The sequence below is a fragment of the Mercenaria mercenaria genome, chromosome 18 (genome assembly GCF_021730395.1).
Source record: "Mercenaria mercenaria strain notata chromosome 18, MADL_Memer_1, whole genome shotgun sequence".
NCBI lineage: Eukaryota > Metazoa > Mollusca > Bivalvia > Venerida > Veneridae > Mercenaria > Mercenaria mercenaria.
The window spans coordinates 9,761,104-9,788,359 of NC_069378.1; the positions used below are offsets into that span (position 1 = coordinate 9,761,104).

The 27,256-nt window shown below is 35.4% G+C and overlaps 1 protein-coding gene across 2 annotated transcripts; it reads left to right on the forward strand.

The window, feature by feature from the left end:
• Positions 1-27,256, forward strand: LOC123537853 (obg-like ATPase 1). Of its 2 annotated transcripts, none has more exons than XM_045321725.2 (12): positions 1-60; positions 6,046-6,162; positions 6,761-6,843; positions 7,408-7,468; positions 8,228-8,355; positions 11,424-11,599; positions 13,408-13,482; positions 19,741-19,838; positions 20,879-21,022; positions 22,775-22,871; positions 24,494-24,616; positions 24,939-27,256. In XM_045321725.2, exons 2-12 carry the CDS (start codon positions 6,059-6,061, stop codon positions 25,044-25,046), a joined length of 1,197 nt encoding a protein of 398 aa, XP_045177660.1. In that variant the 5' UTR covers positions 1-60; positions 6,046-6,058; the 3' UTR covers positions 25,047-27,256. The 2 variants fall into 2 exon arrangements, with proteins under 2 accessions (XP_045177660.1, XP_045177661.1); XM_045321726.2 differs by having other exon boundaries at positions 42-182.

The window sequence follows — 27,256 nt, forward strand, 5'->3', positions numbered from 1 at the left end:
TCCAGCTTCTTTGGGAACCAGAACATTTCACCATATTGGGCAAAACACGTTGAAACACCGGTAAACATTGAATAATGTTGTAATATGTGTGAAATCTTGATTGATACATTTCTAATATATTTATGCATTGAATGAAGTTTTCTTAAAGTTTAGTTTGAAATTGTTTGCGGATTTCTGTTCAGGTCAGTAAGCTTGGTCTGTCCTGTCATGCCTGTCAGTAACAGAGTAACACTACTGGTACTGATGATAAACCCGGACAGATGATAAAGTCGAACACCTTGGAAATATTCGATTGCAATCGGTTATTTATAAAATTGAACACACCATCTAATAGTTTCCACTTACAACACCAACTGGTGTAAACAAATACAAAAGGCAGTGGCTAGGGTTACGGTACCGTAATCCTAGCCTCCGATTCTAGGATTACGGAAGTTCCGTATTCCTAGACAATCCTATAAGAATAGGCTAGGATTACGGAAGTATTTAAGAGGAATCAAATATATATGTTAGGACATGCATAAATGATGTTGTAAACTTACTTGTTTCTCTTTAAACAGCGATTTTTCAAGTCTGCTACTGGTACTGATGATAAACCCGGACAGATGATAAAGTCGAACACCTTGGAAATATTCGATTGCAATCGGTTATTTATAAAATTGAACACACCATCTGATAGTTTCCACTTACAACACCAACTGGTGTAAACAAAAACAAAATTGGTAAATATTCTGTATAAATAAATGACTTACATAAATCTGTATAAAAAATATTTATCCAAAATTACTGGGGAAGAGGGTGTTTTTTGCGCATGCTCACTGTCGAAACATGCAGGCCTGACATTTGTTAACTTTTCATTACTTGATCAGGAATGACTGTTGCAGCTTTTTGGGGAAACTTTCAATATAATAATACCAAGGAAATTTTGTAAATGACAAAGGGTTCGAATTTATCATCAGTCAACGTTCATGAAGTCCACTTTTTACATACCCATTTCATGCCCTCAATTCGTGTGAGTTTGCTTACTAAATATAAATTTGAATTATGTAAAGTTTTCAGCAAAGGTTAAGCTTTATTTTGATACCGACCATTGATTTCAATTTGGAGAAATAAAAAAGTTACAGGTAAAAAACCTCATTTTCTGTTCGGGTTTATCATCAGTACCAGTATATATAATATTTCGTGTTATCGATCCGCCATTTTTGGTAGGTAAAATATAGGTGCACAATTATTTATGCGCTGTTGATGACAGATTTTTAATGATAAAAGTTAAAATCTTCTTAATGAAAATAGTAATGTTGCAATCTTTCAATGTCTACATAATTAATTGTCCAACTACATCCGGGCCATATCACGAGGAGGCGCTTAGTTCATGACTCAGTTTTTTTTTCGTTTCAATTTCCATAAAAAGTAATCGTGTTTTTTTGGGGGGTTTTATTTTAAATATATATATTGTAATTTTGTTTTGTGTTTAGAGAATGTTATTATTTCATAGTCATGATTTTGCATTTTTTCTTTCATTTTTTAATTGTTCTCTATTTTTTTCTTTTCTCTTTCTTCTTTTACTAACCCACCAAAATGGCGGATCGATAACACGAAATCCTAATATGACAGGCATGAAAAGTCGCTATTTTAGGTGAAATAAGTAAGTTTACAACATCTTTTATGCATGTCCTAACATATATATTTGATGTCTCTTAAATACTTCCGTAATCCTAGCCTATTCCCGTAGGATTGTCTAGAAATACGGAACTTCCGTAATCCTAGAATCGGAGGCTAGGATTACGGTACCGTAACCCTAGCCACTGCCAATACAAAACTGGTAAATATTCTGTATAAATAAATGACTTACATAAATTTGTATAAAAAATATTTATCCAGAATTACTGGGGAAGAGGGTGTTTTTTTGCGAATGCTCACTGTCGAAACATGAAGGCCTGACACTTGTTAACTTTTCATTACTTGATCAGGAATGACTGTTGCAGCTTTTTGGGGAAAGTTTCAATATAATAATACCAAGAAAATTTTGTAAATTACAAAGGGTTCGAATTTATCATCAGTCAACGTTCATACAGCCCCCTTTTTACATACCCTTTTCAGGCCCTCACTTCATGTGAGTTTGCTTACTAAATATAAATTTGAATTATGTAAAGTTTTCAGCAAAGGTTAAGCTTTATTTTGATACCGACCATTGATTTCAATTTGCAGAAATAAAAAAGTTACAGGTAAAAAACCTCATTTTCTGTTCGGGTTTATCATCAGTACCAGTACTCAGTCAAGGGTTTATATGGAAGTGTGTATCAGCACAGTTTATTTTTCTTATTCGCATGAAGGTCTTGCCGATTAGTGTCCATTTTCGGACGGCTGCATGTGTTAAAGCAGCATTTAGATTTTGGCAGTGACTAGGGGTCCAGTAACCAGGTTGGAGACTCCCCCTGGATAATTTGAGAGACAGTCTCTTGATCTTAAACACTGTCTCTCGTTTGAAAGACAAAATGTCTTTAGATCGGAAAATCTGTATTTAGCTTAAGTGTTGAAAAAACATGAAATCATTATTAAGGTACTTCCGCAAATTGAAATTAGAAATTCATGTGAAAAATCAGAATCCTCGAAACAGCTTTCGAAATGCAAGGACATAAAATATCTATATGATAAAGAAAGTGTCTAGGGGTACGGATCTGTACCTCTAGAATCTGATTCTAGAGGTACGGATCCGTACCTCTAGACGAGCCTGTTAGGGGTTTTCTAGGGGTACGGACCTCCGATTTTCTAGAGATTAAGGGTCATTTACATCTCAAATTTTGTTGAAAATGAAATAACAAATAAGAATTCACCTTAAACTTGGGTCTAAATGGTTTACAGATAACAACGTTCACCCGATTTGTCACATTTTCTTTCGAAACGTAAATAACCGAGGAACACCTAATAAATCATGATGATTCGAACTGGCAGAAAAAAAGATATAAAGATTAAACAGAAAAATGTTAAATATCTTGGGGAAAAAAACTATTTGTAAAGATAATTAACCCTTAGGGTAGTTATGTTTTCCACACATTTGGTAGCCGTTACAAGATACAAAGGACGTTTTCACAAACAGTTTCTTTTACTTAATGTCGGTTAATCGATAATTAAACAATCAGTTCCACGCCGATTATCATTATATAATAATCTTGTTAAATAACAAAATAAATAGGTGCATATTATTATGCTTAATTTATTTTTTTTTTCTGCTGAATTTCAAATAGAATTCATTTAAGGGTTACAAGCACTCATTTATCTGTTATCAAAAGTTTATTTTATAACAAACTTATCGGCACGAAACAGTGTATTCATTTGGAGTTCCTCAGTTATTTAGGTTTTGAAAGAGAAGGTAAACAATCGGGTGAAAGCTGGTATCTGTAAACCATTTAGATCCAAGTTTTAAGTGAACACTGGTTAAGTCTTATTTTTTTATTTCATTTTCAACAAAATTTAAGATATATAATTATAACCCTACATATCTAAAAAAGGAGGTCCGTACCCCTAGAATCAGGTTGTAGAGGTACGGATCCGTACCCCTAGACACTTCCTATGATAAAAGTTGAAAAGATATATCTGCAGTTAAACTTGCGAGCATGAAAGCTACGCTGAAACCTATCTACACAGTGCTTTGGAAGAAAATGAATGAACATTTTTGGTGCAAAATTTTGGTATCGTATGCAGCCTAAATTGCTATAAAATATTTATTTTCAAATCAAAGAAATGCCAAAATAGTGCACACGAGCATTACTTTTTCAAGAAAATGTCGTTAAACATTCTAATGCGCAAAACACGTGCACAGTTTTTCTAAAATATTTCGCCGCCATGTTTATTTCAAGGAATGAAATATATGATTGTTCTTTTACCTCAGATTTCCTTACTGAAATATGTATGTCTACTTATTCATGGTAAGAGATATCCATTTAGTATAGTTTTTCACTGTCCGATCTCCTTAATCTGTTAGCGATTCTTCACATTTAAATAATAAACGCAATGTGTAATGATAGTGTTTCGCTTTACATACCTCTCTTGGACAAGTAAGCATCCGCTGGCAAAATATTAATGAAAGATCGGAACTTTTTCTAAAATAAAGTTGAATATCAATCATTTTTAAAAACTGGAAATATTGCACATTGTGTTGAATTTATAAATAAAACAAAAATCCCCAAAATAAACCATTTTAGAACTTTTCCGGGAACAATACATTTCAGTCGAACAACGCATTTCAAGATAACACAAAACTGATTTCTCTTCGTAAACAATGTCAAAGTTCACATGAGGAATATTGCTGAAAAAGTAAAAGTGCTTACTTGTTTCAGTATTACGTCCTGTAGAAAACAGTCAACTTTCAACTTCAAATGCATATAATATTATGTTCTATAATTAGTCCAATACAAAAAAACGTCGGATCTTTTCCATGAGAAATAAAACGAAGCATATTTAACTATTTGTTTACACTTCAACCTTGTGAAATTAAAGGCATGTACTATCACGAGACTCCCGTGCATTTTGAACCTCGTGGTGATAAACTGAATTTACTTTAAAGTATGGTGTCTCAGTTGAGCCATTTATTTGTTAATTTCAGAAAACATACATTAAAGAAGTTAAATGAAATGGCTGTGTATTCCCATTCTATCCGTAAATATTGATCCCTACTGGGCTGAGAGTACGAAGCTCGTGGATCCCAGAGTATTACCTGTTACATCTTATATTTTTGTGTTATTTGTCGTCTCTGGGTCATTCTGCATGATTTCAATGATTTTGATTAGATATACGTATGCGGTACGTTTAATGTGTAGTCTTTAATGACTTGAGACTTTACATATATACTTAGGATCTATGTTGCTTCTTTTTAAAGCTGCATACATATATTGGATATGTCTAAGGCTATCCTCATCTTTTGAGTTGTTTTGCTTTCACTCTCTGTTCTGGGGCGCTGTATTGTTAGTGCCCGCGGTAACTGTCGTGCTGGCGTAGCTAGAGGCAAGTGTATGGTTGCAAAGATAGTTGCCGATGCTGGAGTTACTCCCAGAGGTGGGATTCGTAGTTGGAGTTGCTGCGGAGCAGGTCTCCATGACCCAAATAGGGTTGCTTTTATTATATTCATAATTGTGGCTGGGTGTGAGCCATGGAGGACATGCTCTCTTCGGAGCCCCTGTTTTTGGACGCATGCACAGATAAGGCCGGTATTGTTTACATCCTTGCAAAGAATAAAGACTAGGGTTTAACAATTTGTAGATTATTTTTGCAAACAATTTGTATTTAAAAATAAATATAATGAAAACCCTCATTTTTTATCGGAAACTGGTCTGAAACCAGTATAATGCTTAAACAAAATGTTCAAATAATTTTGATTTTGAAAATTTCATAAAAGAAAGATAATTTTCTATATTTGAAATAAATTTGCGCATTCTATAAAGAGAGTTTTAATATTACTCTTAATTAGTTTATTTCGTTGATTTTCATTGCTTAAGCTAATTTGAGTCTTTGAATTTGAGTGGTTTGAATATAGTAACCAATTAAATACTAATACGAAATAACCGCTACGGACCATGTATTTAACAAGGCGTTGGCATCCATAACTTAAGTAAGGTGTTGAAGAATAGGCATAAATTTAATCACCACTTCCGGAATTGGAATTTCGCTAATATAAGATTTATAAGAACCTTCGCGAATTTAAATTTATGACCCTCCCGTCGCGAATTCATAAATCCGCGAATAATTCAGGGTGTGGGAATCCACGAAATAAAGATCATGCGAATATAAAGTGATTTACAGTATTAGTAGGGCTTTCATTTCATTAATTATTAATTATTTCCTGGGCAATATATGACCATTTTGTGTCGATTCACCATAAAACCCAACTCACTCACCCCATTCATTCATTATTAAATTATAAAGTGGAAGTTGACAAGTAGAATTGAGTCTTGGGGTTCAACTATTTAGAACTTTACTTGCTACAGGAAAGGTAGCCCGTAGCCTGCTATATAGGAAAGTAGCCCATGTTTAATACATCTGTTGATTTTATAGTGAGGCCGTGAACATGCCACCAAAGAAGAAGGATGATGGTGCGAAGGCTGCTCCAGCGTTGTTGGGACGTATCGGAACTAATTTAAAAATAGGAATAGTCGGATTGCCAAATGTTGGGTATGTTTAATATACACTATGTTGTAATTTTCGCGAATTAAGATATTTTATTTAAAGGCAAGATTGTACAATATGTTTTTGTTGAACATTACATAATACATCTCAATATGAGGGTTTCAAAACAAAGTTTCAAAAAATTCATGTATCATTATATATGAGAAAAGTATGAAATTAAAGTCAGGGTATAATGAGAAAAGTATGAAACTCAAGACTGGGTATAAATTTGCAAGTTATATACTATGACAAAATGCTATAAGTCCTGTAATGTAATGTTATAGAAAAAGGTTTTATTCTTTATAAATGTTTGAACTGAGACGTGCACTTCTTGTCAGACATTACCACTTTCTGTTTCATTAAATAAAAAAACATAAGTGAGCATGTGGAGTTTGTACAATATGCTGATTTGTAATGTGTGACTGTAATAAAAACCTGTATCAGAGCATATCTAATACAATAAATTAATTTAATAAGAGCTTGGAAAATATTGTCTTTGATAATTTTCAACTTAAAATATTATCGGACAATGTGGTACTATTAATTACTGTGCAGAAAATTGTAGGTTTCAATAAACAAGTAATTAGTGGTATTTCTATTTCAGAAAGTCAACGTTTTTCAATGTATTGACAAAAAGTGCTGCTACTGCGGAAAATTTCCCTTTCTGTACCATAGATCCAAACGAAAGTAAGTTCACCTGTTTTTCTTTGAAGTGTTGAATAAATTACATGTATGACCTATTAGCAAAAAAAAAAAAAAATACCCAGTAGGCGACAAAGTCATGTCCTTTGTAGCTTTCACAGTTAAGGCCAGTATACACTTCATAAACTGTTACTGTGGATTGAATGATATTTGTGGTACTTTTGCTGATGTTAGTGACTAGTTCCCAGTGACACTTAGACATTGTTTTTGAAGTTCTCTTTACCTCAACCTGAGATTTATGTGGAGAAGTAAGAAGTGACTTGCAGAAAACAGGTTACAAAATACAGCAACTGCCTTCAGTTATGTACTGTTGAAAAATGGCACTAAACAAAAACACGAACTTGCCATATGTAAGTATAACTGGTAAACAGAATGTGGGGATAGGAGTGTGTACCGCCAGTATACTAGTTACAGTTTTTAAATCATAAATACTTCAATGAGAAATCATGTTACTAAATACGTCTACAGATCATTGTCTGTCAGGTTTTCCTTATTGATTTATTATCTTTTATTAACTAATCAAGATATAAACTTTATATTTCTGTACAGGCCGGGTACCAGTTCCAGATGCTAGATATGATTTTCTAGTTCAACATTATCAGCCTGCAAGGTATGGTTTCAAGTTTTCATTGTTTTGCAAAAGCTAAAGGTTTAGGTGTCATACCACAAACCAATCAAATCTTTCTACTGAAAATATTCTAAGCTTGAAACTTCGCACAAATAAGGTGTAAATGTTGCAGCCTGTGTTAAAGCTGCGTCTTTGGTAACCATTATAAATCTCTGCAGTATACATATAAGCTCTTGTTTTACATTGTGACACTGCATTTTTCTTTCTAACTGCTAGAAATGTTTGCAGTAAAGCTCCCCAAAGTCACACTTAATGAAGCAAAAGGAATATGCATACCTGAATATGACGTGTTGTAGATACCTTTAAAGGAGGTCAGTCGCATTTCAGCAGTATTTTATGACATGTTTCACTAACTGTATATTCAATTCATTTACTTCCAATTTATCTTGATAACACAACCAAGCTAGGCAAAGAAAGGTAATAATAATTTTACAGACTTGCATTTGTAATGAATTTCGACTGGTTATGCAAATCTTTGACATTATATAAATAGTTCCTATATTTAGATCATTCCTTAGCCTTAATTAATCAGATTTATAATGATGATAAAATAACCGTCTTGGAATGGGACCCAGAATATGAAAGTCAGATTAAATAATAACCCAAAGGAAAATCAAGTGTAGGCAGCAGTGAACATATGTAATTGTAAATGATCACGTATAATCCATTACTTGTTCGAAATCTGATTAACCACCTTTGAAGTATATAATATTGTATTTTAAGAATTTGCTTATTTTTCAGCAAAGTTCCAGCATTTCTGAACGTGGTGGATATTGCGGGACTTGTGAAAGGAGCTCATGAGGGGAAAGGTTTAGGCAATGCCTTTTTGTCAAACATCTCCGCTTGTGATGCAATATTCCATGTTATCAGTAAGTGTTTACATTTGTGATCAATTTGAACTGCTGGATGATGGCTTTAAGATTTGATTCACTTGTGGTAAGGTATTACTTCCAAGTTAAAAAATGCTGTACCATGTTTTGATCTATAAATGAAAAATGACAACACCTAAAATTAGTTTATCAAGGTAAATTCTGTTGATTTGTTTCAATAAACCAAGTAGAAAGAGTAATATTATTACTATGCCAATTTCATGATTTGATACAAAACAGACTTCATAATTGTTTCTACTATTAAAAATTATGCATTTTAGCTCACCTGAATTTTGTTTAGTGTGTAGGTGGATAGTCCGGTATCCATTTCCTTGCATCACCATTTTTACTTAAACTGCCTCTTGAAAGTATTGGTGAGAATTACTCAAAAATTGGTCTGTAACAACCTGGCATGGACACCATTCATATTTATTCAAATGGTTCGTTTGAATCATTTTAGTGGCCGCTAAGGCTAAAAATAGGAAAACTTTTAAATAACTTTATCAAGCAAACCTTTCAGGTTTTTGAAAATGCTTCAGCTTGACTTCTCTTCTGGCCAGGGTCTTATCATGTTTTGGGATTGTTTTCTGACTAAACAAAATGGTTGCATGAGTTTTGAATTTGTTTGTAGTTCTGATTGCGAAAATTGGTAGAGGTAAAAAGTCCTTGTGAATGGTATGATTTTACAACATTGTATCCTTTCAATGCAGGCAGTCTTTGTTTGCTTATTGGGGAGATTGCATGGTATTCTGGCCAAGGGGAATAAAATTCCTGATGTAATGTCAATTTTAGCAGAAAATTGCATTATTTTCAAGAAACTTTTCCAAGGGTTAGGGAAATACTACTGTAGGAGACAAAATACCTGCTATGACAAGGCTTGTTTTCTGGTCATCATTTAATTCTTGGGAATGAAATTTCAAGGTTATGGACAAAATTGCTGTTTCAATTTGCCACCAAGGTCATCGGTGACTTTTGATATTCTTGAGATGGTCAGTATGTTAAGAGTTGAGGATAGGGTCCGACAACTCCGTCTAAATCATGTTTTCAATATATTCCATGGCAAATCCCCAGAATATCTCAATCATAATTTTCAGAGGGTGTCATCTTTACATACCAAAACAAGATTCAGCCAACTAAATTTTATTATTCCAAAAAATTATAGTTTTGTAGACAGTACTTCCTTTTTAATGCTATACATGACTGGAATAATCTGCCTGATTCTATAAAAAAGATAAAATCCAAAAACTGTTTCAAACAAGAAATAAAGAAACATCCGCATAAATGTGCGAGGCAGAGACAAAATGGTATTTTATAGTGTAAATTTTTAGAGATATTTATATGTATAGGCAGAGCTCCAGATAAGCTTTTGATGAAGTATTTACCTGTCACTTTTTGTCTGAACTTGGTATTGGAAATTTGAATAGGATAAAAATAATATCATTACCCAGCCTTATCAGAAGTATTTGGGTATTTGCTAAAACCAATTGGGTATTTCTCCAATATCGCACAAACAGTTGAGTATTTTTATGCCCCCGGCATCTACTGATGCGGGAGGCATATAGTGATTGTCCTGTCCGTCCGTTCGTCTGTTTGTCCGTCCGTACGAGGTTAACCAAATTGGACACTTTTCGTCTATCATGAATACCCTAACTAGAATGGCTTGATACTAATGCAGATGTATCCTGTGACCATTCCTCATCTTCAGACATCATCTGACCTCAGTTTGACCTTGACCTTGAAATTGACCTCATTTTGGACTTAGGCTGCTTTGTATCAACAAGGATGCCACCGGGGGCATCAAGCGTTTATTAAACGCAGCTCCTTGTTTGCTTATAGTATACATGGTATATATATATCATTAACCAGGATGACTAACTACATAAAAGTACTTCAATGTTTAAAAAAAATGTACTTAAAATTGTAATGAAATGTGATTAATTAAAACAGTACCATCTTTTATAAAATTCTTTTGACATGCCTGTAATCAATGCAAACATGCGTATTTTAATTTTAATTTAGTACCAAAGATATATTTTCTCCAATCATTTATAGTCGGAGATCAATTCATCAATATCCCAAACGATGTGTTCACCGCAATATGCGTTCTCTCATAAGATGTCATCAAGTATTGGTGACACTACATCATCACAAAGAGATTACTGTCATTGTTGTACAGCAAAACATCCCACTAATTTGTTTGTTTGTGCTGCAGTAATGCTTTTTTTCTGCCCTCTTTTATATTTTTGTTGGCGTACAGAAAACTGTTTACAAAGCGTCCAAATAACACCGATCAGTTGATTGAATGGTCCTGTGATTTTTCCGATAAATTGCAACCTGTTTTGAGGTAACGTATAACCAGTCAGTTGTCTAGCGTTAAAGTCTCGTACCTGTTCTAGTAATAAGGAAAATGCGATACGCAAGCGATTTTTTATGAATTGGGTATTAGGAATTTTAATTGCGTTTAAGTACGCACACTGTAGGAATTCAATTGGGTTTTCTGCAATTTTAATTGCGTAAATATGCAAATACGCAGCTTATCTGGAGCTCTGGTATAGGTCTATAGATACAATTTCAGTTTTAGTTTGTAGATTCATTATTTATTTAGAATTTTTACTGATTGCTTTTTTTCCCATTCATCATACAAGAATATAAAAGACAATTTACTTACTTATTATATAACAACAATTCATTTTTAGCTTTTGTCTATTTTTACAGGATATATAATTTTAGGGACCCCATTGGAAATAAGTGGTTAAGTTTACTTTAATGGGCCATCCCAGGCTATAAGATCAAATTTGCATATGATTAGTTATTAAAATATCATATTCTTAGAATTATTGTCTTTTATATTTAATACGTATATGTTTATGTGATGTATGATTTTTTTAATATGATATTATATACTTATGATCTTATAACCTGAATAAAATTGAATTGAATTGCATGGAGATACAAATCTATGGATTTTGACTAAAATATTAACTGAATTTTATGTAATTGTTCGGGCTTAACATTGTGGACTGATGCTTCAGTTTGTAGGAGTTTACAGCATTTTAACTGTTTTTCAGGAGCATTCTCTGATGAGGAAGTGGTACACGTAGAAGGTGATGTCGACCCACAGAGAGATCTGTCTATCATTCATGACGAGTTACGCTTAAAAGATATAGAATATCTCAATAAACACATGGACAATATAGAAAGAGCTGTTTTAAGGGGCGGAGATAAATCAAAAAAGCATGAATATGTAAGAATTTACAGCACACTGATTTCTTTTAATATAATGGTAGCCTCTGACAGATGGAAAGAAAGTTTTACAATATTCATCGTAGGGATGGCAACAGATAGCATTTTTGGTATTCGAATATTCGGTCCACCTTCCGAACGAATATTCAAATATTTGGTCATCAACTGATCAGCAAAACAAATCAAAATCTATCATTTTATCATACAGCGACTCGCATAAATTCTACTTTCGTTTTCACCAGAAATAGTTCAAACTGACTTATTGTCTGCGTCGCTTGTTCAATTTTTAGGGGAAATGAATAATCGAATTTATTATTACCTCACCTGCGCCAAACCCGTCGGCGTGTTTCAACAATTTCTAAAAGAATCTTCTTCTTTAAAACCACTGGGCAGATTTACACCAAACTTCAGAAATTATCCTTGGGTGGCCCCTTTCAAAATTGCCCAAAGAACTGTAATCCATGCAGAACTCTGTCTGGTTGCCATGGCAACCAAAATGGAAAACTTTAAAAATCTTCTTGTCCAAAACCAGAGGTGCTAGGGCTTTTTATATTTGGTACGAAGCATCATCAAATTATCCCCCTAGGGTCAGATATAGCCCAGCCCTGGGGGTCACATGGTTTACAAAGACTTACATAGGGAAAATTTTAAAAATCTTCTTGTCCAAAACCACAAGGCTTAGAGCCTCGGTATTTGGCAGGTGACATCAGCTAATGGTCCTCTATAAAAGTTGTTCAGATTATATCCCTGGGGTGAAAAGAGGCCCTGCCCCATGGGTCTCAAGTTTTACATAGATTTATATAGGGAAAAACTTTAAAAATCTTCTTTATTAAAACCACAAAACTTAAGCCATTGATATTTGGTATGTAGTATTGCCTTATGGTCTATCAAGTGTGTTCAAATTATTACCCTGTGATGGAAAGAGGCCCCGCCCCGGGGATCTTAAGTTTTATATAGACTTGTATAGAAAAAAACTTTAAAAATCTTCTTGTCTGAAACTGCAAGGCCTAGGCTTTATATATTTGGTATGTTGCATTGCCTAGTGGTCTTCTACCAAAATTGTTCAAATTATGCCTCTAGGTTAAAAAGAGACCCTGTGGTGCTGGCGGGGGTGGTGGGGGGGGGGGGGGGGGGGGGGGGGGGGGGGGGTTCTAAGTTTACATAGACTTATATAGGAAAAAAACTTTTAAAAATCTTCTTGTCAATGACTGAAAGTTCATGAACTATGCCCCCTTTTTACTCATAATTTCAGTTTAATTTTGATGCTTTTTCACCATATCCCTGTTGTTACTAAATGGACTTGATACAAACTTGAAATGCTTGTCCCACATTATCACCCATGCCATATGACACAAGGTCCATAGTGCTGGCACCAATAGGTAATGAGTTATGCCCACTTAGATGCTTAGAATTTCAGGTTCAAGTTGTGATGCACTTTTGCGCTATCTCAATTATTACTAAATAGATTTGATTCACTCTTCAAATAGTTATTCCACATCATTAGTCACATGATTTAACACATGGTGCATTACTTTTGCAGAAATTTTCCATGAATTATGTCCCTTTTATACTTATTTATTGTTTTGATACATTATATCTCTGTCTCTGTTATTAATTAATACTTTTGACACAGAGTTAAACTATTGACATATTTCTTTATCCACATTGGAGTCACTCCAGTGACAGCTCCAGCTTCCTCAGATGTGCCCAATTTCACAATCCAGCATCAAAATAGGCAAGCGCACTGTCTCCTGTGAAGCTCTTGTTCTGTTTTGATATTTTTATAAACAAATGTTTATTGTATTACAGGATTGTTTGAAGAAAGTTCGAGAAGCATTGGAAGATAAGAAGTGGGTCAGAAATCTCAGCTTTGATGCAAAAGAGGTAAAAATGTGTTTCAAATACACTGTATTTTCTCCTTCCTAGTAAATAACCCATTCCTTATTATTTTTAGGTTAAATCGTAGAAAAACCTTGTTAACACCCCTAAGTTTTCTGTTTGATCATTTTAAAACTTTGAAAGAATGTTTGTCTTTTTAAAATCTGGGTTATGTTCAAAACTTGGTCACCCGAGGTATTAAATTAGGCCATTAGCTCAAATCATAGATAAACAGTGTTCACACTGTAGAGGCAACATTTATTCGTCTCTCCCCCCCCCCCCCCCCCCCCATGGGGGGGGAGAGATATTGTTTTTGCCCTGTCCTTCCTTCTGTCCATCACAATTAATTTCCGATCAATAGCTGGAGAACTATTTGACCTAGAACTTTCAAACTTCATAGGGTGACAGGGCTTATGGAGTAGCCGAGCCCTATTGTTTTTGGGGTCACTCCATCAAAGGTCTAGGTCACGGGCTTGAACATGGAAAACCATTTCCGGTAAGTAACTTGAGAACCACTTGACCCAGAATGTTGAAACTTCATAAGATGATTGGACATGCAGAGTAGATGACCCCTATTGATTTTGGGGTCACTCTATTAAAGGTCAAGATCACAGCAGACAGAACATGGAAATCCAATTCCGGTCAATAACTTAAGAACCATTTGACCTAGAACCTTCAAACTTCATAGGGTGATAGGACTTAAAGAGTAGATGACTCCTATTGTTTTGGGGATCACTCCATCAAAGGTCAAGGTCACAGGGGCCTGAACATGGAAAACTATTTCCTATTAATAGCTTGAGACCCACTTGACCCAGAATGTTGAAACTTCATAGGATGATTAGTCATGCAGAGCAGATGACTCGTATTGATTTTAGGGTCACTTTGTTAAAGGTCAAGGTCACAGCAGACAGAACATGGAAATCCATTTCCAATCAATAACTTCAGAACCATTTGACCTAGAACCTTCAAACTTCATTGGGTGATAGGACTTACAGGACTTTTGGGGTAACTCGATCAAAGGTCAAGGTCACAGGAGCCTAAAAATGGAAAACCGTTTCCAATTCATAACTTGAGAACCACTAGGCCCAGAATGTTGAAACTTAGTGGGATGATTGGACATACCAAGTAGATGATCCAAGTTGCAGCCAACCATCAGTGTCTCTTTGAGTTTTGCTCATATCCCCTATTGACTTCTTGCCTATATGACTATGCATTGGGGGAGACATGCGCTTTTTAGCTCACATGTCACACAGTGACAGTGTGAGCTTTTGTGATCGCGCAGCGTCCGTCGTGCGTGCGTCTGTGCGTAAATTTTTGCTTGTGACCACTCTAGAGGTCACATTTTTCATGGGATCTTTATGAAAGTTGGACAGAATGGATATCTTGATGATATCTAAGTCAAATTCGAAACTGGGTCAACTGCGATCAAAAACTAGGTCAGTAGGTCTAAAAATAGAAAAACCTTGTGACCTCTCTTGAGGCCATATTTTTCAATGGATTTTCATGAAAGTTAGTCAGAATGTTCACCTTGATGATATTTAGGTCAAGTTCGAAACTAGGTCACGTGCCGTCAAAAACTAGGTCAGTAGGTCAAATAATAGAAAAACCTTGTGACCTCTCTAGAGGCCATATTTTTCATTGGATCTGTATGAAAATTGGTCTTAGTGTTCATCTTGATGATATCTAGGTCAGGTTCGAAACTGGGTCACGTGCTATCCAAAACTAGGTCAGTAGGTCTAAAAATAGAAAAACCTTGTGACCTCTCTAGTGGCCATATTTTTCAATTGATCTTCATGAAAATTGGTCAGAATGTTCATCTTGATGATATCTAGGCTAAATTCGAAACTGGGTCATGTTCGGTCCAATACTAGGTCATTAGGTCTAAAAATAGAAAAACCTTGTGACCTCTATAGAGGCCATATTTTTCAATGGATCTTCATGAAAGTTAGTCAGAATGTTCACCTTGATGATATTTAGGTCAAGTTAGAAACTGGGTCACATGCCTTAAAAAACTAGGTCAGTAGGTCAAATAATAGAAAAACCTTGTGACTCTCTAGAGACCATACTTTTCATGGGATCTGTATGAATGTTGGTCTTAATGTTCATCTTGATGATATCTAGGTCAAGTTCGAAACTGGGTCACGTGCTATCCAAAACTAGGTCAGTAGGTCTAAAAATAGAAAAACCTTGTGACCTCCCTAGAGGCCATATTTTTCAATGGATCTTCATGAAAATTGGTCAGAATGTTCATCTTGATGACATCTAAGCCATGTTCGAAAGTGGGTCACGTGCGGTCAAAAACTAGGTCATTAGGTCTAAAAATAGAAAACCTTGTGACCTCCCTAGAGGCCATATTTTTCAATGGATCTTCATGAAAATTGGTCAGAATGTTCACCTTGATGATATCTAGGCCATGTTTGAAAGTGGGTCACGTGCGGTCAAAAACTAGGTCAGTAGGTCTAAAAATAGAAAAACCTTGTGACCTCCCTAGAGGCCATAGTTTTAAATGGATCTTCATGAAACTTGGTCAGAATGTTCATCTTGATGATATCTAGCTCAAGTTCGAAACTGGGTCACCTGCGGTCCAAAACCAGGTCATTAGGTCTAAAAATAGAAAAACCTTGTGACCTCTCTAGAGGCCATATTTTTCCATGGATCTTCATGAAAGTTGGTCTGAATGTTCACTTTGATGATATCTAGGTCAAGTTCGAAACTGGGTCACATGCAGTCAAAAACTAGGTCATTAGGTCTAAAAATAAAAAAGCCATGTGACCTCTCTAGAGGCCTTATTTTTGAATGGATCTTCATGAAAATTAGTCAGAATGTTCACCTTGATGATATCTTGCTCAAGTTCGAAAGTGGATGACGTGTGGTCAAAAACTAGGTCATTAGGTCTAAAAATAGGAAAACCTTGTGACCTCTCTAGAGGCCATATATTTCATGAGATCTTCATGAAAATTGGTCAGAATGTTCACCTTGATGATATCTAGGTCAAGTTCGAAACTGGGTCACATGCCTTTAAAAACTAGGTCATTAGGTCAGATAATAGAAAAACCTTGTGACCTCTCTAGAGGCCATATTTTTCAATGGATCTTCATGAAACTTGGTCAGAATGTTCACCTTGATGATATCTTGCTCAAGTTCGAAAGTGGATGACGTGTGGTCAAAAACTAGGTCATTAGGTCTAAAAATAGAAAAACCTTGTGACCTCTCTAGAGGCCATATATTTCATGAGATCTTCATGAAAATTGGTCAGAATGTTCACCTTGATGATATCTAGGTCAAGTTCGAAACTGGGTCACATGCCTTTAAAAACTAGGTCATTAGGTCAGATAATAGAAAAACCTTGTGACCTCTCTAGAGGCCATATTTTTCAATGGATCTTCATGAAACTTGGTCATAATTTTTAGCTCGACTATTCATAGAATAGTAGAGCTATTGGACTCGCCCATGCGTCGGCGTCGGCGTCTGCGTCCGCGTCCGCGTCCCGATTTGGTTAAGTTTTGTATGTAAGCTGGTATCTCAGCAGCCACGTGTGGGAATGGATTGAAACTTCACACACTTATTCACTGTGATAAACTGACTTACATTGCACAGGTCCCATAACTCTATTTTGCTTTTTTACAAAATTATGCCCCTTTTTTGACTTAGAAATTTTTGGTTAAGGTTTTGTATGTAAGCTGGTATCTCAGTAACCACTTGTGGGAATGGATTGAAACTTCACACACTTATTCACTATGATAAACTGACTTACATTGCACAGGTCCATAACTCTATTTTGCTTTTTTACAAAATTATGCCCCTTTTTTGACTTAAAAATTTTTGGTTAAGGTTTTGTATGTAAGCTGGTATCTCAGTACTCACTAATTGGAATGGATTGAAACTTCACACACTTGTTCACTGTCATGATCTGACATGCACAAAGCAGGTTCCATAACTCTATTTTGCTTTTTTTACAAAATTATGCCCCTTTTTCGACTTAGAATTTTTTGGTTAAGGTTTTGTATGTAAGCTGGTATCTCAGTATCCACTAATGGGAAAGGATTGAAACTTCACACACTTGTTCACTGTCATGATATGACATGCAGTGCAAAGGGTCAATAACTCAACTTTGCATTTTACAAAATTATGCACCTTTTTAAACTTAGGAGTTTTGGGTTAAATTCTTATATGTAAGCTGGTATCTCAGTACCCTCTAATGGGAATGGATTGAAACTTCACACACTTGTCCACTGTCATGAGCTGATAAGCACTATGCAGGTTCCATAACCCTATTTTGCTTTTTTTAAATTATGCCCCTTTTTCGACTTTCGTATTCATTCAATCGACAAGGCTGTTGAATAGTCGAGCGTTGCTGTCCTCCGACAGCTCTTGTTATCTCAATATCTAGGTCAATTTCAAAACTGGGTCACATGAGCTCAAATACTAGGTCACTTTGTCAAATAATAGAAAAAAACGACATCATACTCAGTTCAAAACTGGGTCATGTGGGGACAGGTGAGCGATTCAGGACCATCATGGTCCTCTTGTTTACAAAAGCATCTTCTAGTTAACACTAGAGGCCTTATTTATGTCTCCCACCAGACAGTGATGTGGGAGACATATTGATTTACTCCTGTCTGTGTGTCTGTCTGTCACAAATCTTGTCCGCACTCTATGTCGAACATTTCTTATCCGATCTTCACCAAACTTAAACAAAATGTGTTTGATCATAAATCCTTGGCCAAGTTCGATAAGTTCGATGGCCCTTGAATTACTGAAAATTGGCTTTTTTATACGGTTCTAGAAGAGCGGTGTGTATTATGTGAACACCCTTGCACACAACTTGTATCACCACAAGATCTTGGTTCCTTTCTTGAACTGGCCAGATTTCGTCATGGGTTCCAGAGTTATGGCCCCTTAAAGGTCCAAAATTGGCTATTTTGGCTTTTGCAGCCATATAGAGACTTCATTTATGGTTTTTTTTTATACAAACTTCCAAAATAACTTCAACAACAATAATTCTTGGATGCTATGACAAATCAGATCCAAGCGTAGGTTCAGAAGTATTTTATATCTGATTAACTCCCCTGATTGTAATCAAAATGGATTTATATCAGTAAGTTCTTATAGGACTTATTTGAAATTTCGTTATTGTCATTAGTTGGAGTGAGCCAATCAGGGTAGATAACTGTGGACTGATTTTATGTCAAATTACCTCCCTTTTAGTTTATTTCAAATTAAAATGGGTATATTTCCGTAACTAATGAAGATACTGATCTGAAATTTCATTTATGTCAACAGATTTATTTGGCAGATCCTTCTTTTGTTCACTTACAATAATTTTTTTTTTTTTAATTACTTCCCTTTTATGTTACTATAAATAGCTTATTTTTAGTAACTTTTTTATCATTGGCCGTAGGGAAAAACCGAGACCACTTTTCTGTGGTACAACATGGATGGTACCTCCAATTTTTAGGTGTATTTTGACATATCTGTACCTTGTAAGATTTTTTTTTCTTTTTGGTTAAATTTCTTCCCTTTGTTGTTACTGTCCTTTGGACTTAGATATTTTTTCTGATGACTTTCTTGTCCTAAAGTGCAATGATAACAGGTGAGCGATATAGGGCCATCATGGCCCTCTTGTTAGTGAGTAAACAGTATATAAAGACTGACTTACTATTTAGATGATTAGGCAGTTGTGGGAGACATTGTGCTTTTCTCAAAAGCAGCTCTAGTTTCTACATGATATTTAGCTCATCTAATTTTTGAAAAAAATCTACAAGGTATTGTCGTCACTTGATTGTCAGTGTCAGCATCGGCATTGGTTAAATTTTTTGTTTTAGGTCGGCCTTTTCTCAAACATTGTAAGAGCTACAGCTTGTTTAGCATCTATGTAGGCCAAAACCGTAATTCTGATATGCATTTTATCAGAATTATGGTCCTTTTTAAACTTAGAAATTCTGAAGTACAACTCATTTCTTACATACTGTCCTGCACTTGCAGACAAGGGATGGCACCCGTAGGTGGTGCTCTTGTTGGAAATATGTCCCTAGGCAGGGGAGGTTGGTTACCCTGTTACAAATTCTTGTTTGAACATAAAATGAATGGGAAATTTACTAATTTTGGATTTAATTTAGTGGTTTGACTCTGCAATAAAAATGCATTAAGTGTTTTACAAAAATTAATGATTTTACAGTACCTTGAAAAAGATACAGTGCATTACTGTAGATGAAAGGAAATAAAATCACTGTACTCCACTAAAATGGTTGTATTACATTTCAGATAGATGTGTTGAACATGCACTTATTTATAACAGCCAAGCCAGTGATTTATCTAGTAAATCTATCAGAGAAAGACTATATACGAAAGAAAAACAAATTGTGAGTATATATATAAACAGGTAAATCAGGCAAGGTTGACACAGTATTACCAGTTCAGGCTTTTCAGCCTGGGAAATCTGGTTTTTCTGGGCTGGGCAGTATCTGTCAAATGGGCGGTACAAATAAGGTGACTTACGAGAGTGGGACAAAACCCTCCAACAGCAACCCCTTCTTTTGACTTAAAAAAGCAGACAAATCCCCTCCCATGATATTCCCTTATTTTTATAAGCCAGTGAAATGAATCGTATTATGTGATTATCTGTGGCAGTGGGTGGTCTCCACACACACTACCAAGTTTGGTCATAACATGTCTGGGAATATATATTTCAGTATGTTCAGTAATCAGATAGATTGTACCAGTGGCGCTGAAATTTAGCCCTTGAATTACTAAAAGTTATGAACATTGACAGTGTCCACTCTCGAATATGAGTAGTTCAGAATTGAATGTTCTACAAACTTGGTCATGGTGTCTATGGGCATTATATATCTCGGCCATGTTTGATAACCAGCTGGATCTTCCATCTTTCTGGCGTCTGAGTTATGGCCCATGAATGACTCAAAATTGGAAAAATTGACAGTGTTAGCAGTACATATCTGATGTTCACCAAACTTGGTTAGAATTATCTTGGACAGGTTTGATAACCAGCTAGATACTACCAGTCACTCTTGAGTTACTTAATTTTTCGATATTGGCAGTGACCATGCAGGCCTGCTTTAAATGAATGTCTATTTTTGATCACATATTTTTCTTTATACCAAAATTTATTTGTGGATTTGTGAAATATGCTAAGAAGTTTGTGACTTTGTTGAAACTTAAATATAGATATATGAACATTTGCATGTTCTTCAAAGCTTTAATGTTTAATATCTGTAGTTTGGAAAAAAATAGTACTATCTCTAAAAACTTAAAGTGTTCGTTACATTTCTTTGCATTTTCATCAGTTCATATGGTTTTGCTGGTTTATACATTCATTATGAATAAGCATTATAGATAGGTACCTGTCTGCCACCATGTCTTACTGTATTTCTTGTTTATGCAGTTTAGTTAAAATAAAGGAATGGATAGACACAAATGATCCTGGTGCAATGGTTATATTGTTCAGTGGACAGTTTGAGACCAACCTCCTTGATTTACAGTCTGATGAGGAAAGGGAAGCATACATGAAGGAACACAATGCTCAAAGGTTTTATATGTTGTTTTTAGCTCATCTAACATACAGTATAGGTGGATGTTTCGGAGCACATGGTCCTGTTTCAACATTTTTACACTTTCTAATAACCCCCTTGTCAGAATTACACTAAACCAGATCTGTAGTATCATGGCATGGATCTTTCTTAGTGATATATATTCAGATGGTTCCACTTGACAACTTGTATGGGCCAAAAGAAGTGAAAGTAGAAAATGATTTTAATTTTTTTTTCTATGAATGACTTAATGGATCTTCATGAAACTTGGTATGTAGCATCATTGTATAGACCTCTCTCAGGTTTCTTTAGATTATTATGCTTGACCCCTAACAGCAGAAACATTTAAATTCTTTATCTTGACCAAACTTGGTCAACAGCATCCTTGTCCACTTAGCCATAGAGACATTGCATATTTTTAGCTCATCAGGGCACAACATTCTCCATATGAGTTATCAGAATTACTTGCATCTGTCTGTCTGTCTGGCATCACATTACTTTTCAAACCACATTTCTAAAATCCTTTTGCAGATGATGATGAAATAATGCATGTATATACCCTGTATTGTTCTAGAACAAAATTATCAGACTGTTCCATTTAGCTTCACATAGGGACAATCAGAATTAAAGATGGAAAAAATATTCAAATGATACAATGCTCCGGAACTGCTAGTCTTATTTTGAAATGTTCTTTTAGTGATCACTTACCAAATGTCAATTTTTCCTGTATGTATATACTAGCAATTTTAAAACTATGGCATCTAACGTGTTAATAAGAGAAGTGTGTCTTGAATTTAATCCCAATACACATGTAAAGTTCCCAGTAGTTTTATTTTATTTTGACTTTTAAAGTCAAAATCCAGCAGATAGTATATTTGGCCAACACCATGAAGTGAAATGTTTTCACAGTATAGTGAAACATTGCTAGTTCAAGCATAGATGATATGCTTGAGCATCTGGGATTCCTTGCACTTTCAATTTACTAAGTCCTCCTTTCTTTGTTACTGTATACAACTTGTCTAATTAGCTTTGAAAATTATATGACTTGTGCTGGAGGTTGTTCAGTTGATAGTATACATAACATCTGGAATAAACAGTTCAGATTCAAAGAAAAAAATTCAGTATTATTCGACTGTCAGATATCTGCAACTCTATCCAAAAATACACCGCCTCAGTAGCTTAATGGTAGAGTGTCCGCTTCAGGTGTGGGAGGTCGTGGGTTCGATCCCTGGCTGCATCATACCAATAATGTAAAAAATGGTACTGGTAGCTTCCTCGCTTGGTGCTTAACATTAAGAGGATAGTGCTAGGACTGGTCAGCCCGGTGTCAGTATAATGTGACTGGGTGGGGTATCATGTCACGTGTCTACGGCGTGATATTCCAGTGAAGCAGCACTATAAAGTTGGGCATTGCGCTCATCGCTACAAGTAGACTGACTGAAAAATTGTTGCAAAAGACGTTAAATCCGAACACACACACACACACACTATCCGAATTTAAGTTGACTGTTACGGTCATAGAGATTTTCAAGGGAGAACCAAAGAAGACTTACCTTTTCCATATAGGAGTTAGGATGATCTCCCTTGTGAAAAGTTACAAAAAATAGACAGTCAACTTCTGCAAATTGTATTTGTTTGTTCCCAACCTGCCAGTGTAATGACAATGTTTAAATCCTCATTTAATCTCGATATAAGGTTACCATATTTGCATTCAGCATCAGCCTAAATAAAATGTGTTTTTTTTATTTCAGTGCTTTAGAGAAGATTATAGTGAATGGATATAAAACATTGGGCTTGATATACTTTTTCACAGGAGGAAAAGATGAAGTTAAAGCTTGGACAATACAGGTCTTTATAACTTTGTTTTAGAATGTTTTATTTAAGCTTCTTTTCAGTAGTATGTTAGTTGACTGTGTTTAATGCCCTGGAAGGCAGCATGTAGTAATCTGATTGTCCATCTGCCAACCTGTCTGTTTGTCCATACATCAGTGACCTTGTTTGTTTGTTTTGGGTTTAATGCGGTTTTTTCAACAGTATTTCTGTCATGTAACGGCGGGCAGTTAACCTAACCAGTGTTCCTGGATTCTGTACCAGTACAAACCTGTTCTCCACAAGTAACTACACACATGAATCAGAGGTGGAGGACTAATGATTTCAGACACAATGCCGTCTGCTCAGAAACTGCTCGTGTTTGATATTCGTGGCAGGCAGATGACCCCCATGGATTTTGTGGTTTGATGGTCAGAGGTTTTGGTGATCATGATCTTTAAATCAGATTCTGTTTGATAACTGAAGAATGCTTCAGCACATGAACTTTAAAACTTGATTGGCAGTTTTGATCAGAATAAATGACTTGTATCAATTTTGTGGTCAGTAGATCAAAGAAACATGACTAGGTGATCTGCGCAGTTATGCCTGACAGTTGATTATGAATCTCATGTTACAGTGAAGTCAGTAAAAAAAACATTTTAGCTCGACTAAAGAATAAGTAGAGCTATCCTACTCATCATGGCTTCGGCATCACACCTTGGTTAAGTTTTTTGTACTAGTCCACATTTTGAGAAAACCTTTCGAGATAAAGCTTTGAAACTTTTAACACTGGTGTACCATCATCATGCCGAGTTTTAGGCATGAGTACATAACTCTATCAAAGATTTTGTCTGAATTATAGCCCCTTTTAACATAAAATCTTGGTTAAGTTGTTCATACCAGTTCATGTTTTGTGGAAACTGTTTGACATTTATGGCTTTGAAACCTATCACTTGTTCATTATAATAGTCTCTCTCTCTAGGCAAGAGTACATAACTCTGTCAACTATTTTGGCTGAATTTTGGCCCTTTTTGGACTTGGAAATTGATTCAGTTTTCGTACAAGTCCATGCTTTGTCAAAACTATTTGACATGTGGCTTTGAACTTTGACCACTTGTTAATCATCACGATCATTATCTGTAGGCAAGAGTACATAACTCTGTCAAGTATTTTGGCTGAATTATGGCCATTTTTGGACTTAAAAAATCAGTTCAATTTTCATACAAGTCCAGATATTGTCAAAACTGTTTGACATGTGGCTTTGAAACTTTGAACACTTGCTTACCTTATGGTCACACATTGCCATATAGTGCAATACTTATCCAGTTTCACAAAAACAGGTACATTGATTGTCTTATCTATTTTTCTTCTTTTGTCTGAAATTCTATGGTAATATTTTGACCCCACATCAGTTCTTCCAATAGTCCAGCGCAGTGTCAAGAGACAGCTCTTGTTTAAGTCTATTTTACTACCCAAATTTTGTGTCAAAGCTTGTTACCCGTAATGTCACTTGGCATTTTGCATGTGATTATGAAGTTCTGTTAAGCAAGTTTGCATTTTGTCAACATAAAGTGCCTCAACACACACACAACTTGCCATTAAAAGGAAAATGCCAAAATTACATACAGATATCTGTTTAAACATTGGAACAATTTTTTCAGCGTGGAACAAAAGCACCTCAGGCAGCTGGAAGGATTCACACAGATATGGAGAAAGGGTTTATCATGGCAGAAACAATGGCTTATGCAGATTTTAAGGAGGCTGGTTCAGAGGCTGCTTGTAAGGTATGATCATTTTACCATGGTTACGGTATGGACTTTTTACAATGTGTAAAGGGTGGTTGTTATTCCATGTGTGAGGTATTGGCAATTTACCATGCGTGGAGCAAACTTAATAACCATTCAAGTTATTTACTTTAATCTTGGTATCTAGGTAGGTGGCAACAAAAACTAAATGACTCATGGCCCCACCTGAGGTGATATGAAATTTTTACTTAGTATCGCATTGTTAACAAGTACCATATGACTCTACAGTGAGTAGTGGAGGCATCAGCGTGGACATCATGGACACATTTCTAGTTTAACCTTTGACATTGTTTAATTTCAGGCTGCTGGGAAGTACAAACAGAAGGGAAGAGAGTATGTAGTTGAAGATGGGGACATTTTGTATATAAAATTCAATGCAGGAGCTGGGTTGACTGCCAAAAAGAAATAATGATTGTTTGTCATACTAGGACATTTTACTACAACAATTAAATCATTTATTAGCAATGGAGTCCATGCCACAACAGATGGTACCATTAAGATTTCAGGTTTTACTAAGTGAGATAATCAGCTGTGGTAATGTTCATTTTAATGAAGTAAAATTGTGCACGAGTTAATTAACAGTGAATATTATATTAATATTTGACTGGGAAGAAAAGCTTTCCGTTGATTTTTGCCACATGTACTACCTTTCTGATTTTGACCCTAATTCTAACAGTATACTCATTCTATTGTCAAATTGTTCAGGTGTATGAACTATTTTTTTTTTTTACTTTTAAATTAAAGAAAAGCTGATTAAAAGCAGTACCTCTTGTTATATCCCGGAACATTTACATGTGCAGACATGTATCTTATTATGTTTTAATTCTGGTACAAAGGTGTATTTATGCTTAGGGCTTGTCAAGTTGTAATCCACCCACCTGCTTAGCTCAGTGGGGAGAGCGCAGATCTACCGATCGCAGGGTTGGGAGTTCGATCCCTGGGTGAGACAGATGTTATCTGTGACGATTTTATAAAAGACATTGTGTCTGAAATCATTCGTCCTCCACCTCTGATTCATGTGGGGAAGTTGGCAGTTACTTGTGGAGAACTTGTTTGTACTGGTACAGAATCCAGGAACACTGGTTAGGTTATACTGTTAGTAAATACTGTTAGACCCAAAACAAACAAACAAACCAGTTGTAATCCTAGTAAAGACTTGTGTTTATGATTCTGGCTGGTCAGGTTGTAATCCTGGTACAGAGATGATATTTTGATTCTGCCGGGTCAGGTTGTAAATAAACCTGTAATCCAGGAAATTTATATGTTTATCATTCTGGTTGGTCAAGTTGTAATCCTTGTAAAGACATGTGTTTGTGGGAATTCTTCATGTGAGGAAGCCATCCAGCTGGCTTACGGAAGGTCGGTGGTTCTACCCAGGTGCCCGCTCGTGATGAAATAATGCACGGAGGGGCACCTGGGGTCTTCCTCCACCATTAAAGCTGGAAAGTCGCCATATGACCTATCATGTGTTGGTGTGACGTTAAATCCAACAAAAAAAAAACAAAAAAAGATCTTAGACTACCAAAACATTCCCTGCAGTGCTCACTTTTGAAGGGGTATCAGTGTGACTCTCGTCATCTTGGTAAGCTAGTCTGCATATAATATATGGACACTGTTTTAACATTAATGACTTGTAAAGGAAAGCTTGGCATAAGTGGTATATTAAGAGATTCAGAGGATTGGAAAACACTTATGCAGGACAGAGATCAAATCAGAATGCTTGAAAACAAAATGTGATAATTTGGTGATTGGTGTGGGAAGAAGTCTTAACGTGTCAGGCCAAATGTTTGTGGTTTACATGATATTTTTGCATCAGAAATAAATATTCCCATGCTTGTTTCCCCATTGCCCTTACTGTAAATTATATTCTCTTATGCAATACTTGTGTAATTCAAATGAATGAAATGGTTCTTATATGTGCTAGAAACTGTTATTTTATTTATTAACAATATAATGATGCTGTTTAATGTTCTTAATACCCACTTTTTTGTGTAAGAAAAGACTATCTGGCAGATTTATAAAGAAAATCTTTTTGAAATGACTATGAATTTAGCAGCTTTCAGACATCTCATGTGCGGAAGTTGGCAGTTACTTGCGGAGAACAGGTTTGTACTGGTACAGAATCCAGTAACACTTGTTAGGCTAACTGTCTGCCGTTACATAACAGAAATACTGTTGAAAAATGGTGCTAAACCCAAAACAAAAACAAAAGAGAGATAACCCAGTAAACAATACCTGAAAATGTATGTGGTACTTTGATCTTGTATACCTCAGATTGTAGAAAATGTGATGGTATGCTTATATTTTTTCAGAGTAGTGCATTTTATTGTACTTTATTACATTATTTGAACTTTCCAATGGAATTCTTATCAATATGATGGTAATAGAACATTCAAGTTTTAAAAGTTATTAGATTATTTACATTATTAGACCTTTTTGATGAAAAAGTATTTCCATTTTATTCGCATAATATACGAGTCAAGAACTGTTCACAGTTGTATGCTTTGGCTGATTATTTCTGTTAGAGACATTGAAAACAAATAAATTTTTCAGTGTATATCTTCAATGTCCATATTTGCAATAAATGCTCTTAGCTAAATGAAATATTTTAAACTTTTA